Raw genomic sequence first — 25,139 nt, 5'->3', positions numbered from 1 at the left:
TCAGGAGTGTGACAAAATACTGAAAATAGAAGGCTTTTTCTACATACAATTACATTAAAACGGTACAATGAAATGACATTTTGTTTTTTGCAAATGATCACAAAATCTCAGGGCTTTCAAAGTTTACTATTGTAACTGAAATATATTAAGATTCTTTTTATTGGCAAAAACTTCAATCACTAGTTACTATTATTTTTTTCAAATTAAGCTATTCAATTTGATTGTTATTATATGATTTAGCAGAAAAGATGGAAATTTTGGTTTTAAAATTTTCCTTTTTATATTGACTTTCATTTGGAAAAGGTCTGAGCAATGTTTTCTTGACTGTTTTATTACCAAACTTGTTTTTAAGTAGTATGGTTTCTGTTAAATATTTTTGAGATGTATGCTATTAAAATTTAAGATTATTCAATGTGTCTGTTTCGTTCGGCCTGAAACTTTGGAATTATAAAATTTAAAGTATTGGTAATAGGGCAACCCAAAAAGAAATACAAAATATTAAGTTTGAAATTGGACCCCCCATGTCACACTTTTGCTTCATTTTTTCTGATTCCACCCATATGGAAATCAAATTTATAAAACATTTTTCTTTTTCAATTTCAGTTTCAAATCTAGCCAACACGGCAACAGATTTCTACAGGCCATGGGGATAAAAATATCACAGAACTGTTGGATCAGCTCTCATAGTACCAGCTTTCTTCTGATGAACTACCAAGTTTTAACCAGGCAATAGCAATGGGAGCAATGGTAGAGATGACATTTTACATTGCCAAAAAAAAAACCCAACATTATGACATTCTTTCAAATCTTGATGAAGCTAATTCAGTCAAATATCAATTCCTACTGTGGGAGAGCCTTTTCAATTATAAAGAAATTAACAACTGAATTCCGATCAGAACTTGACTATGTTACATTTGTATTGTGGGCTGTTATCAAATAAATCAAACTAAACTTGAAACTTGAATATGTGCCTAGTGGTGGTGCTTTAAAAGCAACATAACAGACCACTGTTTAATACAATAAAAGTTCACAGTAGAATATATATTGGTTTTTTTATATTCACAAATTTGTATGAAATTATGAACATAACATTCATATTAACAAGTCCGCATCTACGTCACGCGTTTTCACACGCTTTTTGACATGTCATGTCATGTCATGACATGATTTCCAATTGTCAGAGGTTGACATGTATGGTCAAAATACCAAAATGGATTCATACATTCTATTAAAAAGTATAAAAACAAATATCAGGTCCAGAGGAAAATTTGCTGGACTAATAAACCTATACATCTGCATTTTGTTATTTCTGTCAGACATAAAGTTCAATTTAGTTTCAAGGCTATCCAAATCCAAATTTGCCTAAAAAGTCTGTTGTCCTCTGCCTATTCAAAGCATATACTGTCATTAAATTGGGTGGTTTTTTTTGTTGTTTTTTTTTAAAGAAAAGCAACAACAAATATTCCACTCAATTGTGCAAATTGAAGTACTTTAAACATTTTTTTTTCAGCGTGAATTGGAGCCTTAACTGTACTTTCTGCCTATTTTAAGCATCTAAATTACAAGCTTGTGTGTTCACAAAATGTGCAAGACAATCATAGAAAGAGCATAAGAATACTTTACCATCTTCAGACAAGTTAGTTGTATCAATATCATCCCATTTCTGACATAGCTGATTTAGCCTTTCAGTTTGTGACTTCAGTAACTGTCTGAAGTAAGCAACATCATGTTCTTCTGTATTCCCTTCTTCCATCTTCTCAGATTCCTGTGTTGTTGACACTTCATCAACCTGCAGTTCTACAAACATTATTTTTGTATATTTTAGTTATCAAGCAATCTGCACTTTCATAAATATCCTTAAATCATTTTTGTAAATTGTGACACTTATGCATTAGACAATGGTAGATCTGACAGGTTTTTTTTTGGTTCCTCATGGTTAAAATGCCTCTTTAATGGGTTTAACATTGCTATTTTTTTTTAATTCAGTTCATGACTTTACAAATAATTACTCTATAAATGTTTGTAACTGTCATACAATAACATACAATATTTCAGTAACATTCATCCATAAACGTATAAAAATTATGTTGTTTTGGGGTTTGTTTGGTTTTTTTTAATTGAACTGATTTTTTCATGTTAGGTTAGAACTTGACAGTTGATCTACAAGATTAAAAACTCAAAAATCCCATTCAAATTAGCTTTATAGATCATGGTGAAAGAGTTAAACCACTGTAAAGTTCACTAAAAACATCTTATAAACTTTTCTTATTGTGTGTTACCTTGTGTATCATAAGTTGTTGGACTTGTCTTCTGTTGTTCAATTTGGTCAACATCATTGGTTTCCATTTCCACAACTTGATCATCCTGAACAGTGGGTGTATTTTCTTTATCCTCACAGTTTGAAAAATTTAAAATCTTGTTGGGGTTATTTTCTTCTAACTCATCCAAATCTAGATCAAAATCCAAAGCAGGTGGTGGTGCTGCAAATTATATTAAATAATTTAACTTAATTTTAAATAACAATAGCTTACACTGCATATCAAAACAACAGGGATCCAGTTTATAAAAAATATTGATCTACGCATCCTATCGATTTATTGACATCAACTTCCGGTTAAGTTTCTTGTCAAAACAATGGCTCAAAACAATGTCGAATCATAAATCTTCTAGGCAAAGCGATGTTTCTGGGACTCAGGGGGTACAATCAGGACGCGTCCCAGGGACTCACAGGTTTCTAAAATGACGCATCCAGCTCAATTTCTATGCGTCCAGGACGGGTATATGCGTCTTAACAAGAACCCTGTTTATTTGTTACAGTTGAAGTAACTCTCTCTGACTCTTAGTAAAGAAAGTGCAAAAATAGCTTTAAACTTCTATTTGGAATTGATAAATAACTTTGGTCATGTTAAACCTTTAAACATAGTGTCTTGCTGGTCATCTTTACTATGCATTTCTCTAAGTCTATTATACTTTAAAAGATGATATCTATATAACTGTTGCCATATCTGTAATACATGCTCTAATTTTCAATATAATAACTCAAAGATAGGAATTTAAATGGCTATACATGTTAACTATGCAAAAAGTTTCAAATTCAAATGATTGGACTGAGTCCATGTTTTTTTCAAATAGTTGTAGTTCCAAGGCTCAAATATATATCTTCTTATTTTGACTTACGAGTTTTAATTCTAGGTGTCCTCCTGTTCATTTCTACCATTGGACTATCTTGAAGAAGTTTAATCCTACAAAAAATAAAAAATAAATTCTTTAGTTTGCTGTCAGATTTCTGGAATTTAATTTCTCTTCCTTAATTTCTCTGATTGACATATGTGTTTCTTGCATCTTAACTAAAAGAATTTTAAACTTTTAAAAGTTCTTGTTTATTATCCAGATGTCAGTAAAGCAAAATTTGGTAGTTTCAATGGTTTAAAACCAGATGAAAAAAAAAATTGTGGGTTTTATTTATGATTTAAAGGTCATACATATGCAACACTTTTAGAGTACACTGAAAATTTATGAAAGTTCAAGTTCACATTTTTTCCATTGCAGAATACAATAATGAAAGCATGCTAAAATTTCATAATTTACAGAACTTATAGTTATACAAAATAGCACAAATGTGAACATATAAACAGTGTACAAACCATTCTTCAGGACTTTTGACAACAGTGTGATCATATACAGTCTTCCTCCTCTTCTTTTTGTTTGCAACTCTCTTAGCTGACAAGACAACTGAATCTGCACTTGGTTTAGCAAATTCAACTGAGCTGAAAGACCTTCTCTTTGTGCTGCGTGTTAATCTCTTTGATGGGTGTAAATTTTCATCATTTACTTCTGTATCATCTGTGAGATTTTCCTGACTTGGTTCTGAGGGCACAACAGAACCTTCATCCTCTGTTACAGTTTTTGAATGTAAAGATCTCCTTACACTTTTCCTCCTACCCAATGGTGTTTTATGTACCACTACTTCCACATTGTCTTTGATATCTTTTGTTCCTTCAATATTACCAGCTTTCTCATCTTTTTCATTTGTTTCAAATACATCATCCAACATTTCAGTTTTTCCAGACTCTTCTTTGGTTGGTTCAGCTATGATTATACTCTGAGACAAAGATTTACGAGAGATTCTCATGGATCGTCTTTTTGGTGTAGATTTTTTCTCTTCAGATACAGTTTCTTGTAAATTCATAACTGGTTTGTTTATTGGTTCCTCAGCTACATCTGTTTCCATGACCGATTCTTTAGGACTTGTATCCTTTGTTTCTGTATTAACAGGTGATTGTGTATTGACAGATTTACCTGGTGATTGATAATCAACAGGTTTAGCAGGTGAGTGAGTATCAACAGATTTAATTGGCGTTTCAGTTTTAACAGATTTACCAGGCGTTTTGATATGAACAGATTTAGGAGTTTCTTTTTGCACACTTTTAGGTGTTTCAACATGGAGAGATTTGGATCTTTTGGTAGCTCTTTCATCATCATTATTATCATTATCTACTCTTGATCTTTTGACACTTGAACTCCTTGGTGTATTTGTTACTGATGATCTTGTTCTTGGGATGCTGAGAGATCTATCTTTGCTACCATGAGACAATCTACGATTTGTAGATCTGTCAAGTGTTCTCTTCCCTTGAGACAGTGGTCTACTGGATCTATCCTGTGATCTTGCAGTAGATCTACTTGATTCATTTAGTGATTCAGTGCATTCTGTTTTTTTCTGTGAACGAGTTCTCCTCCTTAGAGGAGTTTTTTGTCTGCCTTGTTTTGATTTCTCCTGCTCAGCAGAGATATCATTCTGTACTGTTACATCACTTTTTAAAGTCTCATCTGTATCACCTAGTAAACAAATATATTGAAATATAACATTCTAGAAATTCAATTGAAATTTGTGAATTATGCAAACTTAAATTTTCTTTCAATAAATCAAAATCCCTAAATATTTTTATACAGTAGTTTCTTGATATGTCACTCTTACATAATTTTTTTATTTATATCTTGTCTCAACTTCAGCAACAATTCATATGTTTAATTGTATTTCAAATGGAATCTAATTAAAGGTACCGTAAATTACAAGATTAAAGATCCCCCCCCCCCCCCAAAAAAAAAAAGTAGTGAAAGGCAAATAAAAACCTTTAAATGTCTGCTCATTCTGTGCTGTTTCCTCATTGGAATCATTTTGCATCTCCTTCTTCACATTGTCTGAACTTTTTGGCGTTGAACATCTACAAATTCACAGAAATACATTCATCAATTTTGAATTGTAATTTGGAATCATGCAAGTCACAAAGGACCAAAAGACATAATGCTAAACAGTTTAGTTGTCTGGCTGATTTTTATATTCTGTGCCTGCATCAAGTCTGGCAATGCCAATCTAGAGCATGCGTTGTTTGTTGTTGAACAGTCGGAAAGCTGACCCCGGTTTGACCCCTTTTCTTAAAGCAACAATGGACGTCATGTGATTACCATATATGGGCATTTTTTTACCAAAAAAAGTGAAGCTCGTTTTTTGGAATTTGTAGTTTTTTGCATGAATTAAAACTAATTTCCTTTTAAGTGAACATTCTTGAGTATATAAGAAATATATTACTCAACTCAATTATGGATTAAACTCATTTTTTTCTCTCAAAATGTGTCTTCAAAGTCAAGGTGTTGACGAAAAAAATTGGTCACAGAAAATTAAAATCGTAATTTTCTTTCTTAACTTCTCGGGAAGCTATGCTGAATTTAAATTATGTTATGTAACATAACTTGGACTATGATGTGTCAAATTTGTGCCAGTTGATATGCTAAGATACGCAAATGTGCCAGTTAGATGTGTCGATATTTCTGACAAAGCGGGGCCGACGGTAATTCACGAGTTACGTCCCTTTGTTTGACACTATCATGAACAAACTATTGTTATATCAAGCAATATGCTGTTATTTACATGTGGATATTATTAAAAATTATCTTATTAAATATATTTTGATACTGTAAACATGTGCCAAAAAATAGAGAAACACATTTTATCACTTTTTAGAACTCAGTCCCTGTGAAATAGGCCCTATGTGTCCCTATGTGCCATAATAGGGTTAATAATTTAATATTAATTTAATATTCCAAGAGTTAATTTAATATTCATGTTTTGGTAAGTATTTTTACTGCTGCAACCAAATTATTTTAACACAGAAAAAAATGTCTACTCAATTTATACAAGGGGTAGTCTAAATATTCATGAATAATGGATCAAGACAGTATTAAAATGATAAAAAACAGGAATTCCTTTTCATTACTGACACTTGCAAGTTGGTCCTACCTTTTTCATTTAAACTTAAAAGAGATCATAATGAAAGTATTCTGAATGTAAAATCTTCATTATTTTAAATTTACAAAAGGAAAATTAGTTTGCAATCCTTGTATGAACAAACTAAATATAACCATGTTGTCTCATTGATTTCATGCAATTTATAGTTCTAATGAATGGACTCAAATTATAAAAATAACACACTATACCAATAAATAAATGGTGCTGGTCATGAACTTGAAAATAAATAAGAACAAAATGGACTTAGTAATATTTTTCTTTTTCTATTTGAAAAAAATAATAATAACATTAAAAAAACTATGCATTTTTACATTTATATAAAAGTATTTCAGAGCAGTTTCTGGGGGCTAAGTCAACAATTATGTTTTAGATCACAAGTCAAAATTAAGTCACACTTCATGTCAGTATGATAATGCTTTGAATAAGATTGATTAAAATGATACTCTGAAAGAGATTGTTTGAAGGCAGCAACCATTTGTTTTCAGGGAGGGGGGACTATGGATTTTTTTCCAGACAAGTTGAAAACAATTCTTCTCTTTCAATTTTAGCATTTCATTTAATGGCAGCTGAGAGTAAAACAAACTTTTTTTCTTCAAAACAATCAAAAGCCACCACCCCCTACCCCCTACAGAAAATCAAATGGTTGTTGGCTGCCTAAGTTGAAATTTAGGACAATACTTTCTCATTTACTTTTGCAGGATTCCTTTATCACAAAAAAAAAAAGTATTATTTTAAAAAACGAATGTGTTTTATGTCAGTGCATCTAAAGCAGCTAAGGTTGTGCAAAGACAGTATGAGATTTCCTTACCTTGGTTTAGTTAATTCATACATTTCACTGACTTAAAGAGAATAATTAATCCAGTCAAATATTCACAGCTGATCTCGCCATTACTTTTTCAAACAAACATACTAAATGTGTGTACATTGACTGTGTTCATATGCCAGGTGACATCGATGTGTAAGACCGAAAAACTACAATGTCAAAAAATGTCTTTCTTTTGGAATTTAGTTCAAACGGGGTTTCCCAAGGGGTAATAGAACGTTATACTTTATGATTTTTTAAAATTTTGAGATACGTATTATTAATTGTTTGTATAGTTATAGTCTTTGTTAATCTGTGAAAAATAGAAGAAAATAATTTTAAACGACGATCAACGGCATTACGGGATCGTTAAAACACGTCCAATTTGACATGTTTGAGATTTTTTTTTCCTTTTGATAATAAACTCCATGCTCAACAAATCGAAATAAATCTATTTCAGACCCTAATGGCAAGTAGGAAACTGAAAAAAAGATAAACTTCCAAATTGGCGCCAAAAAAAAAAATCCGCGAAATTAATGCAATTTCAGAATGGCGGGTTTTAATATCAGTCCCATTGTTGTCTTAAGAAAGTAGCAACAACGGTCGTTTCTAAGGGCTTGCTTTCCGACTGTGAATGTCTTTGTTTATAAGTATTTTCTTGGATGAGTCAGGTTCTGGTTGTTACAATTTTGATGCACCGTTGTTGTGTTGGTAATTCTTGATATCCCTTCTGTCATGTTTATATATCATTTCAATCCAAGCAGAATAAAATGAAGAGGTTTGTTTATAAGCCAAATTGGTCCTAGAGAAGCTGAAAGGTGATTGATTTCCTTTAGCATTTAAATGGTAACTATGCATCGAACACTGCCATCTAGTTGGTTTTCCTATCAACATTACTGATTGGATGAGCATCTTAATAAAATCTATATCAATTATAATGCATTTTAAGACCTCAATGCAGCAATAAGACATAGACAGAGACGGGTATAACTATTAAAGACGGTATGTATCAGTTGACAATATTTAAACTGCTTCTCCTCACAAGAACATCTAAAAAAAGTTTAAAAAATAAATGTTTTTCAAAAATTTACATTTGTATGCTTTGTCAATTCATCTGAAAATGATACAAGTATACCCATTTTAAAGATAAACAAACCTTTTAGGATGTGTTCCTATAAATGATGCTCCTGCATCTTGACAAGGATTAAGAAAATTTGCAGCAGCACTAGGACTCAAGGGTTTGAACACAAAAGAGGACAGATTAGATGGAGCTGTGAAGGTGAATTCTTCAGGTGCAAATGATTGTCCTCTCAAGGTAGATACTTTATGGAGATCAACATGGAGATTTGGTTTTTCTTTTGTGGTTTTGCTCTGGGCTGATTTATTCTGACTTCTGGTTGTTGGTTTAGTAACTGTAATATACAAATACAATTTATGTCATGATGAATATTAATTTAGAGTAGAAAACATAAAAATCCGTGTTTTTATACACTAATTAATTGAATTCTTTTAAAAGGTTTTTATACGACCGCAAAATTTGAAAAAATTTTCGTCTAATATTGCTATCACGTTGGCGTCGTCGTCTGCGTCGTTGTCTGCGTCGTCGTCCGAATATTTTTAGTTTTCGCACTCTAACTTTAGTAAAAGTGAATGGAAATCTATGAAATTTTAACACAAGGTTTATGACCACAAAAGGAAGGTTGGTATTGATTTTGGGAGTTTTGGTCTCAAAATTTTAGGAATTAGGGGCCAAAAAGGGCCCAAATAAGCATTTTCTTGGTTTTCGCACTATAACTTTAGTTTAAGTTAATAGAATCTATGAAATTTTGACACAAGGTTTATGACCACAAAAGAACGGTTGGGATTGATTTTGGGAGTTTTGGTTTCAACAGTTTAGGAATTAGGGGCCAAAAAAGGGCCCAAATAAGCATTTTTCTTGGTTTTCGCACAATAACATTAGAATAAGTAAATAGAAATCTATGAAATTTAAACACAAGGTTTATGACCATAAAAGGAAGGTTGGTATTGATTTTGGGAGTTTTGGTCCCAACATAATAAGGGGCCCAAAGGGTCCAAAATTAAACTTTGTTTGATTTCATCAAAATTGAATAATTGGGGTTCTTTGATATGCCGAATCTAACTGTCATGACTGTGTATGTAGATTCTTAACTTTTGGTCCCGTTTTCAAATTGGTCTACATTAAGGTCCAAAGGGTCCAAAATTAAACTTAGTTTGATTTTGACAAAAAATGAATCAGTTAGGTTCTTTGATATGCTGAATCTAAAAATGTACTTAGATTCTTGATTATTGGCCCAGTTTTCAAGTTGGTCCAAATCGGGGTCCAAAATTAAACTTTGTTTGATTTCATCAAAAATTGAATAAATGGGGTTCTTTGATATACCAAATCTAACTGTGTATGTAGATTCTTCATTTTTGGTCCTGTTTTCAAATTGGTCTACACTAAAGTCCAAAGGGTCCAAAATTAAACTTAGTCTGATTTTAACAAAAATTGAAATCTTGGGGTTCTTTGATATGCTGAATCCAAAAATGTACTTAGATTTTTTATTATGGGCCCAGTTTTCAAGTTGGTCCAAATCAGGATCTAAAATTATTATATTAAGTATTGTGCAATAGCAAGTCTTTTCAATTGCACAGTATTGCGCAATGGCAAGAAATATCTAATTGCACAATATTGTGAAATAGCAAATTTTTTTTTAATTAGAGTTATCTTTCTTTGTCCAGAATAGTAAGCAAGAAATATCTAATTGCAAAATATTGTGCAATAGCAAGATTTTTTTTTAATTGGAGTTATCTTTCTTTGTCCAGAATCAACTTAAATCTTTGTTATATACAATATACAATGTATATTCACTTTTTACTACCAACTGATAAATTAAAATAATCTTTACCATTCAGTGATAACAAGCAGTTTTTTTACATCTTAATATTTTATGATGTATTTAAATGAGAAGTTATTGTTGCAAACTCCATTAGAAATTTTAATTGAGATTAGTTTTGGAATAAGGGAAAGGGGGATGTGATTAAAAAAATTGGGTTCAATTTTTCTCATTTGAAATTTCATAAATAAAAAAGAAAATTTCTTCAAACATTTTTTTGAGAGGATTAATATTCAACAGCATAGTGAATTGCTCTAAGAGAAAACAAAAATTTTAAGTTCATTAGAACACATTCATTCTGTGTCAGAAACCTATGCTGTATCAACTATTTAATCACAATCCAAATTTAGAGCTGAAACCAGCTTGAATGTTGTGTCCATACTTGCCCCAACCGTTCAGGGTTTAACCTCTGCGGTCGTATAAAGCTACGCCCTGCGGAGCATCTGGTTTTACATTGGAGAAAAAAATATCAATATAAGCAGTAACCTTTATAGCATTTGTAAGCATTTTCCCAGTTCCCACTTAATGCGGTATGTTACTGTGTAGGATGTTAAAACCCGATGGATTAATCATTTTTAATTTCTTTTTCTCTTAGCATTTACTTCAAAAAGACCAAAAGGACCATTCCCAAAATACAATGTATGTTGATTAACCTGCCAATTAAGCACAACCAAATCTAACAGAACATTTTTGTCATCAATGAAACAGAATCTGTGTTTTACCTTTGTTTAACTGTCCTCTATTGCTAGTCTTTGTTGTCTGTACTGGCTTTGTAGGAACTGGTCTTGTGGAGGTCTTGGCAATCTAAAGTTCAATAAATATCAATGTTATAATATGTATTACAACAATTATAAATCTGACAAAAACGAATTATCACAAGTCACTAATTTGTAGCTTTATGAAATATTTGAAGGATATTATAACATGTATATATATAACATTTCTGTTAGTTTTTAGTTTGCACTGGGTAGAGCGATTACATTTTTGCCTATTAAGGTACAATGTACGTTGACATTCAGTATTCATCCCTGAAGTCCTAAAAGGCATTTTGGGAAAAAAGGATTTCTAAATTTTATTTGAGACATTGTGTGTATACTCTATTAAATTATAAAACCTGTGTTTATACTCTATTAAATTATAAAACCACAATATATTGTAAAAGTTTGAAATCATTTCTGATAGGAATATTTAAAGTTGTCTTAAAAATGTGTTTGTATTATTTTATCGTGCCAGGTTCATGTTTTATGGCCTTAATGCTGTGACAGTGTGCTACTGATTTTTGAAATAATTTCTTAGGTATACATACAAATTTAATATACTCAATGAAATTGTATTTGACCTCATCAGTCACAGTGGATTTCCAAACATAGCAACATCAAAGCTGAATGACCCTTACCAAACCAACTCCTTTACACCAATAACATCATATGATTTGAACATTTTTATTTCTAAAGAACAAAATTTTATTTTCAACTGACCAAACTAACTCCTTTACACCAATAACATCATATGATTTGACTATTTTGATTTCTAAAGAACAGAATTCTATTTTGAACTTGAAATAACTTTTACTTCAAATTGTCTTAATCATCTCTGCTTTAGGAATCGCTAAGAGAATAAATTTCTTCTTCTTTAAATAATTTTACCACTGTTGGCTTTACTGGAGCTTTTGTTCTAACCACTGGCTTGACAGTATCTTTACTTTGACTTCTATTTGTTGGTGGTGGCTGGATTGATTTCTCTACTTTTGCCTGAAATTTGAAATATGACCTTAAGAATCATTTCAGTACAAGTTATGTCATTACACTTTATGATGTGACCAACATTCTGTCACAAAGCTTGACGTGTCCATAAAAAGGGCTGTTCCATCAAGATAAACATGTATGATGATATCCAGGGAAGGCAGTTGAAAATTAGGTCACTATATATACACATTACTAGAACTTCTCTAGTCTTATATACTGTCACTTCAATCAAACATCCCCTTATAAATGAGATTTTGAAGCGCCTTCTATGGTTCACATGCATCTTTTCTATGAAACAGTCCCAAGCGCCTTGATGTGGGTGATAAAATTTGAGAAAAAAACATCTGCTTCAGGGCTCACACTACTTCAGAATTATAGGGAGAAGTGACTTCTCTTTTTGAAACTGATAGGGAGAAGTGGTGAGATTTGAAAGAGAAGTGCTCATTCGCGCGGTGCGCTACCATGTTTGGATTTTACAATAGTATAAAGGGCAATATGTAAATAATGTTCTTTTTATATTGTTCAATTCATATCTGAGTAAAAAAATTACAATTACAATTAAAGTAACATTTGAAATTAAAAGTTGTTTAAGTTTTACTAAGGTTCTTGTGAGAAACTACCAACTTAATATTTAGCACTAAAAAATAAAATATTTTAAAAAATGTAAAGAAATTATAATATATCAATTACAATTTACTGTAATTTAAAATTATCTTGTGTATGAAATTCAGTGTTTCTCATAAAAAAATATAAAAGTTATTAAGCTGGGCCATAATATATTGATATTAGTATAATAGTCTCAGAGTTACTGTAAGCAACTTTAATCAATAGTTTGAAACAATCCATAAAAAATATAGGGAATTATATACACCAATCAATTAGATGTAACCAAAAGTCTCTTAATGCGTGTGGAATGCGTAATTTCCCCCTTTGGGATCAATATTCTTCTGTCAGCTGTTCCATCCGTGCGTCCGTAGTAATTATTGTAAAAGTATGGATTTCGGTCATAGCTGGTCGGTTCAGATCCGTAGTTTAGAAATCGGTCAATGGCGGACGAATGCAAGAAAATTTACAAAAATAAACGATGTTTGACAAGTTATTTGGAAAGTAACATGACGTTTTTAATGCAATAAATGGATTAAACATTTACTGGAGGCAACTTTTATCACGTTTAAATGAAGTAAAAAACTTATTTTGCCGCCGAAATTTAGGTTGATGTACGTTTTCGAGTAAACAAGCACCCTTGCAGAAATGCACGAAGTGATAAAAAGTTGTATTTTTATCAAATAACCTGCTACACACTGCGAAGACAATGCTTCAACCTCTTTTCTAAAGATAATGAATCGTTTATGTCTGAATTTCTTTAATTATCAATAAAAAAACTGATGTTTCATCAACTTGGTAAAAATTGAAAATGTCCGATGACGGAAGCGACTGAAAGCGAGTATCGTCATGGACAGGGCGACTTGTTTTCGCTTTTGGGGGTCGGGGGAAAGCGAAGTGACGGTCGGGAAGGCGACTTCTTCGCCCAAGTCGCCTGGTAGCGTGAGCCCTGCTGCTTTTGATTCTGGGTCAGTACTTTTATCTATATCTTTATTCACAATGGTTGGAAACAATATCTTATACTTATTTTTTTAATTCAAAATTTTTTGAATGCCCAATTTCCTACCTTATGCATAATATAAAAGTTTGACTAAATGGTCAATATAATATTCCTTGACAAGTGACAAAAGTAATCAAATATAAAGCGATACCTGTTTGCGTATCTTATTAAGTTCTTTGTAATCTACATGTGTGACTTTAAATGGTTGATTCTTTGCCTTTTCTTGTGCAGCCAACTTCTTTTTGAGTTCCTTTTCAGCTTTCCATTTTGCAAGCTTGTCTTTAATAACCTTTTGTTGATTTTCTTTTACACTGCCTGTAAGTGCAAAGTTGACAAAGTTTAAAGTGCTATTAACAGTTACAGGAGGTTTTTGTTTGAACTTAAAAAAATAATTGAGATATTTTTTGCATGCATGTAAAAAAGTATATATAAATACAATTAGACTTCTAAATACAAATTATGTATAACAGGCTATTATTTGAACTTGGAATTATTTTTAAATATGGAATTCGCATAATTTCTTGTGTTTAATTTTTTTTATAAATTCCATGTTTATTTTGTATTATGATCTTTTGAGTGGTTAATAACATTTTCCATACAATGTATTTTGGTTAGATAGTGTTGTGCGCAGCACAGTACATTCTATTGAAAATATACTATTTTCTTTGTAATAGAAAGTGTTGTTCGCAGCACAGAACATTTCAGTACAGAATAATCATGGAATTTATTAAAAATTTCAATAACAAGAAATCAAGCAAATTCCATGGTTAAAAATAATTCCAAGTTCAAATAATAGACTGTTGTATACACTATACAGTAAAGACACATCAAAAAGCTATCAACAATTCTTGTCTGAGCGATCAAAATAATTTGCCAACTTTTTTTCAGTCTAACAATACACCTTCTTACTATTTTTACACTAGTCCGAGATTACTCTGATGTCCAACGGCTGTTTTTCCAGACAAGCTGGGGCCGTGGGACGTCAGAGCTCGTCCCATATCAAAAAGTGGATATTTGCCCGTCCAAAATAGATGCGCTGCTTCGTCGCTTCTGGTGCCGACTGAGGGTCTTGGAATTATATAAATCGGGCATCAATCTGTTCATTTTTCATTTATCTTTTCATTTATGTAAGTTTCACCTACCTGCCAACCTTTATTTTTCCATATTTTAACAGTTTTCACAGAGACCCATCGATTCCTGCATTTTGCCTTTCATTTTCAAAGATTATCACGTGACCACGAGAAAACAGTGATGATTTATGCAAATGACCATCATGTAACACCTCGTTCATTTACGATGCAAGTTATATAAATGTCCGAGAGCTTCCGATTGTTCTCGTGGTCGGAACTAAATGCTTAATACCGATTTCCTGTAAAGGAGGTAAAAAATCGTGGTTGGCTACTAAATGTTAAACATCGATCTCCTACAAAGGAGATGAAAAAAAATATATATTTGCATAATCGAGTCTCGAGGCCATGAACTCTCTCGTAACTTGACGTCCATTTGAAAGTGAAAGTCAAAATGCAGAAATCGATGGTTCTCTGTGAAAACTGTTAAAATATGGAAAAATAAAGGTTGACAGGTAAGTGAAACTTACATAAATGAAAAGATAAATGAACAGATTGATGCCCGATTTATATAATTCCAAGACCCTCAGTCGGCACCAGAAGCGACGAAGCAGCGCATCTATTTTGGACGGGCAAATATCCACTTTTAGATATGGGACGAGCTCTGACATCTAACGACCCCAGCTTGTGTGGCAAAACAGCCATTGGACGTCAGAGTAATCTCGGACTATTTTTACACCATCACTGACCATTAGAGATATATTGAGATAACTTCTGAAGATATTTTTATTTTCTATTTGCAGATCTACAGTCTGCAAATACACCTTATTTGTCCTCCATTTACTGGATATCACATATGTTCCTGTAAAATTTTGATGTCATAAAATAAAATATCTGACGCCACAATGGAAAAGTGATTGTGTAGGACAGGTCAGCCGGGATATTAAGCGTTAGGTGTAATACTGAAATAGCAAATAAAATATCATAAATCATAAAGACCTTAATAGAGCGAAGGTTCCATAGCTTCTGTTTCTGAGTGCTATTGCATACATAAATCAGGCTAATAATATCATGTGTAGTAATAATGTACGAGTATAAATTCTTTACTTACCCCCCTTTTTTTTACCCAACAGTTTTTTTTTACCCAACACTCTGTTTGCAAAGTCATAAATAGTAAACAAACCTTTCACTTGACTTTTAGTCACTTTGCAAGATTCCACACTAGTTTTTGATGGGGTTTTGCCTTCGTAATTTTGATTTACAGTTGAATTGTGACTGATTTCTTGGAGAGGGGACAGAGACTCTAAATTTCGTGCACTGTTCAATCTTTCATCGCGGTTACTTTTCCATTCCACTGAACGGCGATGTAGTCTTAATGCTCTTTTGTCAATTGTAGATGACTTTTTCTTGTAGGCAAACTCATATGCTGAATTCTTCTCCATTTCTACTGACAGCGAACAGGCAAAACGTCCACTTCAGCAAATCGAGTTGGCGGAATATTTTGAATTTAGCGCTTTTTGATTGGTCGACAATTAAAGGGAGATAATCAATGCTGGGTACTGTTAAAAGATTGATCACATTTCCGTAGTCGCTGTTTGTCTAAATAAGAACATAACAAATTAACAATAAATACAAGAAAATATGAACAACAATTATAACCCCAAAAAAAAAACATAGGCAGAGATGAATTTTATGAAATTTATAAAGACAATAGACACTATTTAAGTTTAATAGAACAAACACAATTTTTGGTCATGTTGAAGGCCGTACGATGACTTATAGTTGTTGATTTCTGTGTCATTTGCACACGCATTTATCTCAGAAGAATCGCCTATATGCACCAATATTAAGGTGTATAGGAGTAACAATCTGAGACAAGTGCCTGTGGTCATTTCGTCTCTTGTGAAGAGTTGTCTTTAATATTGGCAATCATACCACATCTTCTTTCTCTTCTTTCAGTTTCCGCACTCCATCATAATATTGATGACTATGTGCAGTTTTTACATTTATAATGAATGGTTACAAGTAAAACAATCAAACCCCGAGGATTAAAAACTGACAAACAGAAATAAAAACCAATATTGAACAGTCGGAAAAAGTGACTGTGGCTTTCATGTGAAACATGATAAAATAAAAGAAAAAATAACAAATGACTACAATTAAGCGTATTTTTAAATACTCATCAATTATCATCTATATATAAAAAATATTGACAAACTAAACATTTGAATACTGCTATTACTAAATGTAACTTTGACCTGTTCAAATACGTGTTTATTTTATAAGTACTATTCGAGCTATCTTTTAATAATTCATTTAAAAATTATATATCATTAGGGTGAACGGATATAAGGAACTATAAATGTGCCTTGTCCGGCTTCAAAGCTGATAATCTCTTAAAGTGGACCGGCCGTTAAAACCTCTTAGAATTCTGATAGCACTGCATTATTAGTTTTATTTTAATTCCGCTCTTCTAGGCAAAGTTCCTGTGTATATATTTAAATATTTTCACTAGTTATTACAGTATTCATTCAGTAGCAATAAAACGACTATAATTGTTATGTGCCTGTCCTAAGTCAGAACTGGAACTATTATAGTATAACAGTCCCAGGTCAGAAGCAAGTAATTGTGTGTTTGTAATTTTTTAGCTGATTCTCATATTCGGGTTTTTTTCTTATTATTTTGTATAGTTTGTCCAAAAATTGCAAAAATAACTACCATAAATATTAGACAAGATGCAAACTCCAAGGACATCAAAAGTAGAACACTTAGAAGGATTTAGGTACTTTTGTAGTTTAGATTGTGAACCTACTTAGAATGTACGCCGTTAGAATTAATGCAAGAAAATCCAATAATAGACAAAAAATGCAAAATTCATAGTTTGTTTTTGTATGATCGGCGGTAATTAATATGATAAAGTTTGAAGATAAAAGTCACACAGCAATTGATAAATCAGGATAAAAAACTAGATGTGTAAACCAATAACCAATTCGGGTAAAGTGAAATACGACTACCTCGACGGGCCTCGCGGCTAAGACATCAGAAATAATATATATTAGTATACTTTTCCCATGTAAGGCTTCAATACTCACTGGATGTGTCATTTGTTTTGAGTGATACATAAAGTCATTAACGAGTATTGCTTATATATTCATTGACGGGATCCGGATAATATATTATCTATTTTCATCCGGTCAGATAATCTGGGGACTATTGTTCGTTGTACTTAAGGTGTCTATTCTTTACTTCACAACTAGTGTCAAGTGATCTTACTGCAAGGTATTAATTTTAAGTTCATAAGTGAACACATTCCAGCAAGTGTCAAATGACATCACTATAAGACACGCTGCGGTGTTAATCCTTTAGTTCATAAGCCAATGTCTTCTAGCAAGCGTGAAGTGACCTCACTGACCTCACTATAAGACACATGAAAGTGCTAATCCTTTAGTCCATAGGTCAATGTCCTTTAGCAAGTGTCAAATGACCTCACTATAAGACACGAGAAAGTGTTAACCTCTTAGTCCACAAATCAGTGTCTTTAAGCAAGTGTCAAATGACCTCACTATAAGACACGAGAAAGTGTTAACCTCTTAGGCCACAAGTCAGTGTCTTTTAGCAAGTGTCAAGGGATCTATCTACAAGGTATTAATTCCGTGAGTGAACACCTTCCGGCAGCAAGTGTTATAAGTGCTCTTACGCTAAAATGTCTATTCTTGAACTTATCATAGAATACCTTCAAGTCAGTTTCAAGTTGAATTCTTTAGATAATACTAAATCACAACAAGCATATATTATATGTTCTATTAAGGTATATATACGGGGGATCTGAGACAAGACTTAGTGTCTGCATGTGTAAATCAAGTGTTATTTCTTTAGCGCATAAATAAACACCTTCCAGATACTGTGACGTGTCAAGATAAAACCAAACAGTAAACACTCATAAAAATACCAGGTTTATATTTTCGTATACGCAAGATGCGCGTTTCGTCTTTATAAGACTCAACATTGGCGCTCGAATTGAAACAGTTTGTTGGCCAAATCAACTAAAATGAAATAGAGCGTAGAGCTATAGCGCTTTCAAACCGAAAACTCTGAAAAGTTCATTGTGTTGTTCCAAATACGACCAGGGTAATTAATATATATTGGAAGAAGGTGCATGGTACAAGAACCTTAGTATAGGTCGAATAATCTAAAATTTTATGTCTAGAACATAAAGTTTTATTTTATCTTTCACCATGGCCCCAAAATTGTACGTAGAATGGTGCAACTTCTCAAACATTTTTCTCCTGACCATAAGGGTTAACTGAGGTATATATACACATATATTTAGTAGTTTGAAGTTCTTCCGTACGTTTGGTAGTAGAGCCCATTCTGAGGGCTCCAGAATTTGATAATTACCTCTTTTATCAAAGGAAAATAGCTTCATGGTTTGTTTGAATTTCACTTCACATGTTCTTGCATTTCGATCTGCACATAAGAAACAATATTTGTGAAGCAAGGACCTTCGCAGAGATATCTGCCAAGTTTGTCTGCTTCAAAAGGTTTAGATGTACACGAAAAGAACACTTCATACGGTCAGCAATAAAAAAAAATAGAGAAATCAATGGGACAAAATGTTTGACTGATCATGAAATCGGAAACACAGTAACACTTAAAAACACCTTTAGGAACATGTCTGAAAAAAAATGTTTTATTCTGTCCAGTGGTTCACACGAAGATCAGAATTAAAAAACAAAACTAACAGACGATGATAGGCGCACCGGAAGAGATTATATCTTCCTAAAAAGGTTTTCACAGAAATGTTGCAACAAATGGAAGTTTTTAACGACATTGACTGGCTCTGAGACTACGTGTTATAGTAGTCTCAGACTGGCTATACAGGCCTTGCACGGTCGGTAAATGTTGCTAGGATGGGTTACTTTTTATATACCAAATATAATCAATGGATTGCCATTTCACTAGAGTAATATATCAATTGGTCAGTAATTTTATCTTTCGATTAAATGTAAGTTTGATCGATGACTACTTCTTATTACATATTAATTGATAAGAATGACCACATGCGGTTAACTGTTATAACATCTCTATCCCCTGAAACTTTAATTGACACAATTAGCATATTCTTTCAAATCAAATCAAGATTAATTCCACAGGTATATTTAAGAAATTATTTTTGCCATGAAATATAAATATGATATCAAATTAATAAACAAAAGGAGAGGGTGTATATAGGAAATCTCAGTGACACGTGAGTAATCACATTTTAGAACGACAACTAGAGAGAGGTAGGAGATGGAAAAAAACTCATAGAAAATCAGTACAGAAATAGACTCAATTATTTACACACGGACTACATACATAACAAATTCAAAATGATGGAAATCACTGGAAGACTTATGTGCAAATTTCATATAGATCTATATGTCTTCCATTTAGGTATGATGCGTAACTGCAGTTCTTTAGAAAAGTACGATTTTTTGTTGGTCATTAAATTATCACAAAATTAACGTTTTGGAAGCAAAAGAATACTGTGCATATGAAGATTCATCTAGAATTTTTTTTATTGTAGTTCATCAGTAAACATGGGATCATAATATTGTATTGTTCCAAGACATAGATTTTTTTAGGCAAATACTTTTAGTATTCCAATTTAAAAAGGTGCACTTATATATAGACATACGATTACCACTGATATTGTATCAAATCTCTATATAAAAGACCAAAATATATTACACATGTTGAACATCATCATATTCTATATGTGATGGTTTTAAGTAAGAAGTATGTTGTTCAGTGGTAATTGGTTGCTGTCTGTCATATTTGTTTTTGTTTATTATTTGTTATAAACCAGGCTGTTGTTTGTTTGTAGTTCATTTTTTTTTCGTTCTTTGTCACATCAGGGATATTTTAAAGCTGACTATAAGGTTGCTTATTATGGAAGACTATTGAAGAGACCTTAAGTTGATGAAATCCTCTTCGAATGTGAATTGTCGTCAAATTGGCAATCATACCATGTCTCCGAATTTCATATAGCAACCCAATTGACAGAGCTAAGACATTTACAATTAAATATAACTTGAATGTTTTAAAGATAGAACCAAAATTATTATACAGTTCAATAATGCATATTATAAACAGACATGAGAAGTATTCAGAACTTTTCTATATTTATAGATTTAGTGGGTAAGCTGGCTACATCCTATTGAAAAAAAAAGTTAAGATTTTTGGTAAAAACAGCAGCACATCTATACAATCATATAAAAAGAAACATACAAAAGAATGCTCACAGTTACTGAAAGCATGCTCAAACTACTTTCTGATATGAAACTATATGATGCTACACCCAAATATCTGTGGTTGTACCTAACAGTTGCATGCATTAAGGTCAAGAAGACAACAGAAAGACACATTCCTGTGCAATGCATGGAAGGCACCTGTACAGAATTTCAAAGAACACTATTTTAGTATCTATGAGTATTCTTTGAAATTGCTTCAGTTTTATTAGTCCCTTAGAGGTGAAGCTGAAGGGAACTTTAGGTTTGCTCTCTGTCCGTCTGTTTTCCTGACTTTTTGTCTTCATGCTTGAAGATATTAATTTAATATTTGGTGTCTTGTTTAATCATGATAAGTTACAGTTCAAGTTCGATTTTCACAATTTAATCCTTTCTCTTTGTTCAGTCAAAGCCCTTTCCATAGAATTAAATTTTTGATGAAATACTTATTAATTACTAGATTTCTGTTCAAAGGGTAACTCATTTTTAAAAAGATTTGTAAAAGGCATCGTATTTAGATAAATGACATTTTGGATTTTTTTCCTTTTCTTAAGTAAATTGTTTGATTTTATTGGTAGGTTTGTTTACACCATGACAAGTTATAGATCAAGTTAGAATTTTGTTCCATTACAATGAATTTTTAACTGGTAGGGGACTATGTATTGCCATGCAAAGAATGCTTGCTTTTTTACTTGTACATGTGTGTTTGTTATCTATTATATACCTAATACAGGGTTTAGTGATTTTCTGTACTGATATTTATAGTATGAGCATTTATGTATCTTTTGTTATTCCAGTGATCCAAAAAAAAAGGGGAAGGGTTTGAGACCAAACATAACCAATTTATCCCTGTTCCACATTCATAGTACCAGTGGTAGTAACATGTATAAGGGGAAATTAAGAGCTTGCAATATTGTATAGATTTCTATGGTTGATATCATTTGTTAACCTCTAAATGTCTTTTGGTTTTTAGTGTTGTGTTGGGATGCTATCTCATTGACATGTATCCAACATCTCCCTTTATTCTAAGGTTTTTCTTTAATCAAACCTGTCAATCACTGTGACCAATATCTATCCATGACAGTGGTAGATCCAGGGGGAGGGTTCCAGGGTTGGAACCCCCCCTTTCCTTTGGACAATAAATGCATTTGAATGGGAACATATAGTTGGAACCCCCCCTTTTGTCCTGGGTTGGGAACCCCCCTTTTAAAAATGGCTGAATCCACCCCTGCATGACCAAATGGAACTCCAAATTACCGGTAAGTTGAAAAATAAAAAGATATGGTACGATTGCAAAGAACAACTATTCAACAAAAACAAAAGGGCACAGATGTGATCAACTACAGGTGACTGTACACCCTTCAGCAATGAGCAAAACTTTAAACATACAGCAAATTTTAAACGTTCAGGAATGACAAAATGTAAGATAATTCTGTTTTTTAAACAGTTGACGCAGATAACAAGCACTTGATTACAGTGTCCTGGCTAAATGTAGGAACATACATAATGTGGCAGGGTTAAATATATCATTATTTATCAGCACTGAGCTCTCCCTAAATTTTGACAGAGGTGCAATAGTTAGACAATAGAACAAACTGTAAAAATCAAGCGAAAAGAAGATTGACCTATAATGGTATACTTTTACAAATTGAGATTTGGATGGAGAGTTGTCTCATTCACACTCTAACCACATCTTCTTATATCTATTGTTTCAAACAAGAGTGCACACGCTGAAATGTCTCGCCTTCTTTACTAATCATTGATATTATATTGATAGTCCTAAGTATAAAGCTTTATTACAACTGTCACATAAACTTAACATTAACAAAGATAACTAAACAAAGACCAATGAACCATGAAAATGAGGTCAAGGTCAGATGAACCATGCCAGGCAAACATGTACAGATAACAATGCTTCCATACAACAAATATAGTTGACCTATTACTTATAGTTTAAGACAAATAGATCAAAACACAAAAACTTAACACTGTGCAATGAACAGTGAAAATGAGGTCACAGTCAAATAAAATCTGCACGACTGACATATAGATCATAAAATATTTCCATACAGCAAATATAGTTGACCTATAGCATATAGTATTAGATAAAAAGACCAAAACTCAAAAACTTAACTTTGACCACTGAACCATGAAAATGAGGTCAAGGTCAGATGACACCTGCCAGTTGGATATGTACACCTTACAGTCCTTCCATACACCGAATATACTAGACCTATTGTTTATAGTATCTGAGATATATGGACTTGACCACCAAAACTTAACCTTGTTCACTGATCCATGAAATGAGGTCGAGGTCAAGTGAAAACTGTCTAACGGGTATGAGGACCTTGCAAAGTATGCACATACCAAAAAAAATATCATATTACTCATAATAAGAGAGAATTCAACATTACAAAAAATCTGAACTTTTTTTTCAAGTGGTCACTGAACCATGAAAATGAGGTCAAGGACATTGGACATGTGATTGACGGAAACTTCGTAACACCAGGCATCTACTAGTATATACAAAGTATGAAGCATCAAGGTCTTCCACCTTCTAAAATATAAAGCTTTTTAGAAGTTAGCTAACACCGCCGCCGGATCACTATCCCTATGTCAAGCTTTCTGCAACAAAAGTTGCAGGCTCGACAAAAATCAGTCCTAGCACAAAAAAGAACTACATTGTATAAATAAAATGTCAAGACATAAAATACTGATTTAGAGTCATCACAATTATTGAAGGCTAATTCAAAGCCAATTTCAATTACTAAAAGACCATAATTCCTGATTAAAATTTTCAGCCAGTTCTCTGCCAATGGATAGAGATGTCATAGACAGTCTTGTGCAATTCCCAAAGCAGGATCATCAGTGTTAACAACTAGATAGTAATATAAATTTAGTTTAAAAACACTAAAACTTAAAAAAAAATCATTGATATTACCATAACGATAATAATCAATGATCTTTTTTAAAAATACTACAATGAGTTATTTTGTTTGTTATGTAAGTCAAATTTGCTTACATTTTACCACCTAATACTATAAAAATCATAAACTCCTTCTTAGTCTTGTAATAGAGTGTTTGCCTATACAGCAGACGGCCATATGATTGATCATCAGCTGGGTAAAACCAGGACTTTGAAATTGGCATTTGCTGCTTTTCCCCCTAGTTCACAAAAGTTAGGAGAAGCAACACTGTTAAAATCCTTAGAAAGACAATAATTGAAAATATAGGAAAACCCATGAATTTTTGTTACCAATTGAGTCACAACTTTTTATTGTAACAAATTGTAAATCTGAATGTCACTGGGAGATTTCAAAAGACTTAACAATAATGGAAAGATTATGTTTTATATTTATTATGAAAATAAATATGAACACAAAATATTATAGTCATAAACATATAACAATTATAGTACAGCATAAATTATTGTAAATAAATAACATTTCATGGTTGAAACTAATAATAATAATACTACAATACTCCTTTGAATAAGACATTATTAAGTCACCAAAACGGAGTTTTTGGCGACTTATTGTTTTTGTTCGGTTTCTTCTTATTATTATTCTTATTCTTCTCTTTCTGACCCCTTAAACTATCCTACCATTTTCTTTAAAGCATTAGGGGATGGAAACTTGATATTTATTCTGGGTACAGGTCTGCATCATGGGGGTTGCAGAACCCAATGTCCATGATACCAGGGTGTCATCTTGGCATAATTAGGGGGGCTCAAAGATGGGTGGGGTCATTTTTTTTTGCATTTCATCAATTTTCTGCTGTAAATAGAGTAGATGGTATTATATTTTCTTTTATGAATATTTAGAGACACATGTCAGCTTCAACTTGGAACTAATTTTATTTCAGTAGGGGGTCTCCTTGGCATAATTTTAGGGGGGTGAATTTTTATGGAACATTCCAGAACATCAATGTCAAGTTAGTTCTAGAGACATTACATGGTACATGATTGTATATAATTATGGAGGGAACACATTACAGTGGGGGTTGGACTTTGGAATATTCAAAATGGCCGCCGTTACCATGGAAACAGCAAAAATATGAAAAACTTCAAAATGCTTCAAAATTATTGAAACTTATAGCAAATGTTGCCTAATGTATGTACACTAAACTTTTGAGTTTGGAATTTTCAAAATGGCCGCCGTTGCCATGGAAACAGCAAAAATGTCCAAAAATTTCAAAATGCTTCAAAATTGATGAAACTTAAAACAAATGTTGCCTACCATATGTGGACATTACTTTTGACTTCAAAATTTCAAAAATGGCCGCCGTAACCATGGAAACGGCAAAAATGTTAAAATATCAAAATCCATTCGATTTAATGAAACTTTACACATAGGTAATTTGGCATCATTGATACCGCAGAACAAACGATTTGGGGTCCGTTTTGGTGACTTTTGTGTTAGCATCCTAACACAGGATTACTAGTTATAT

At 32.4% G+C, this 25,139-nt stretch overlaps 1 protein-coding gene across 2 annotated transcripts in view; it reads right to left on the bottom strand.

Moving 5' to 3' along the window:
- LOC139481600 (disks large-associated protein 5-like) overlaps window positions 1–15,935 on the bottom strand; it is a 32,361-nt gene extending 16,426 nt beyond the window's left edge. The window contains exons 1-11 of one of the 2 annotated variants that reach the window (XM_071265044.1): window positions 15,602–15,935; window positions 13,503–13,666; window positions 11,650–11,754; window positions 10,726–10,807; window positions 8,263–8,518; window positions 5,131–5,222; window positions 4,381–4,836; window positions 3,645–4,299; window positions 3,178–3,242; window positions 2,280–2,480; window positions 1,624–1,797 (exon numbers count right to left, since the gene is read on the bottom strand). In XM_071265044.1, the coding sequence (XP_071121145.1) occupies window positions 1,624–1,797; window positions 2,280–2,480; window positions 3,178–3,242; window positions 3,645–4,299; window positions 4,381–4,836; window positions 5,131–5,222; window positions 8,263–8,518; window positions 10,726–10,807; window positions 11,650–11,754; window positions 13,503–13,666; window positions 15,602–15,860 (2,509 nt within the window). In that variant the 5' untranslated portion in view covers window positions 15,861–15,935. Of the gene's footprint in view, window positions 1–1,623; window positions 1,798–2,279; window positions 2,481–3,177; window positions 3,243–3,644; window positions 4,837–5,130; window positions 5,223–8,262; window positions 8,519–10,725; window positions 10,808–11,649; window positions 11,755–13,502; window positions 13,667–15,601 lie in introns of both variants that reach the window. The other variant, XM_071265037.1, reaches the window with a different exon arrangement.
- Window positions 15,936–25,139: the final 9,204 nt, after the last annotated feature.

Source organism: Mytilus edulis, chromosome 1 (assembly GCF_963676685.1).
Source record: "Mytilus edulis chromosome 1, xbMytEdul2.2, whole genome shotgun sequence".
Classification (NCBI taxonomy): Eukaryota; Metazoa; Mollusca; class Bivalvia; order Mytilida; family Mytilidae; genus Mytilus; species Mytilus edulis.
The sequence above is the reverse complement of the archived record's forward strand: the minus strand, read 5'-3'. Positions and strand labels throughout refer to the sequence as shown.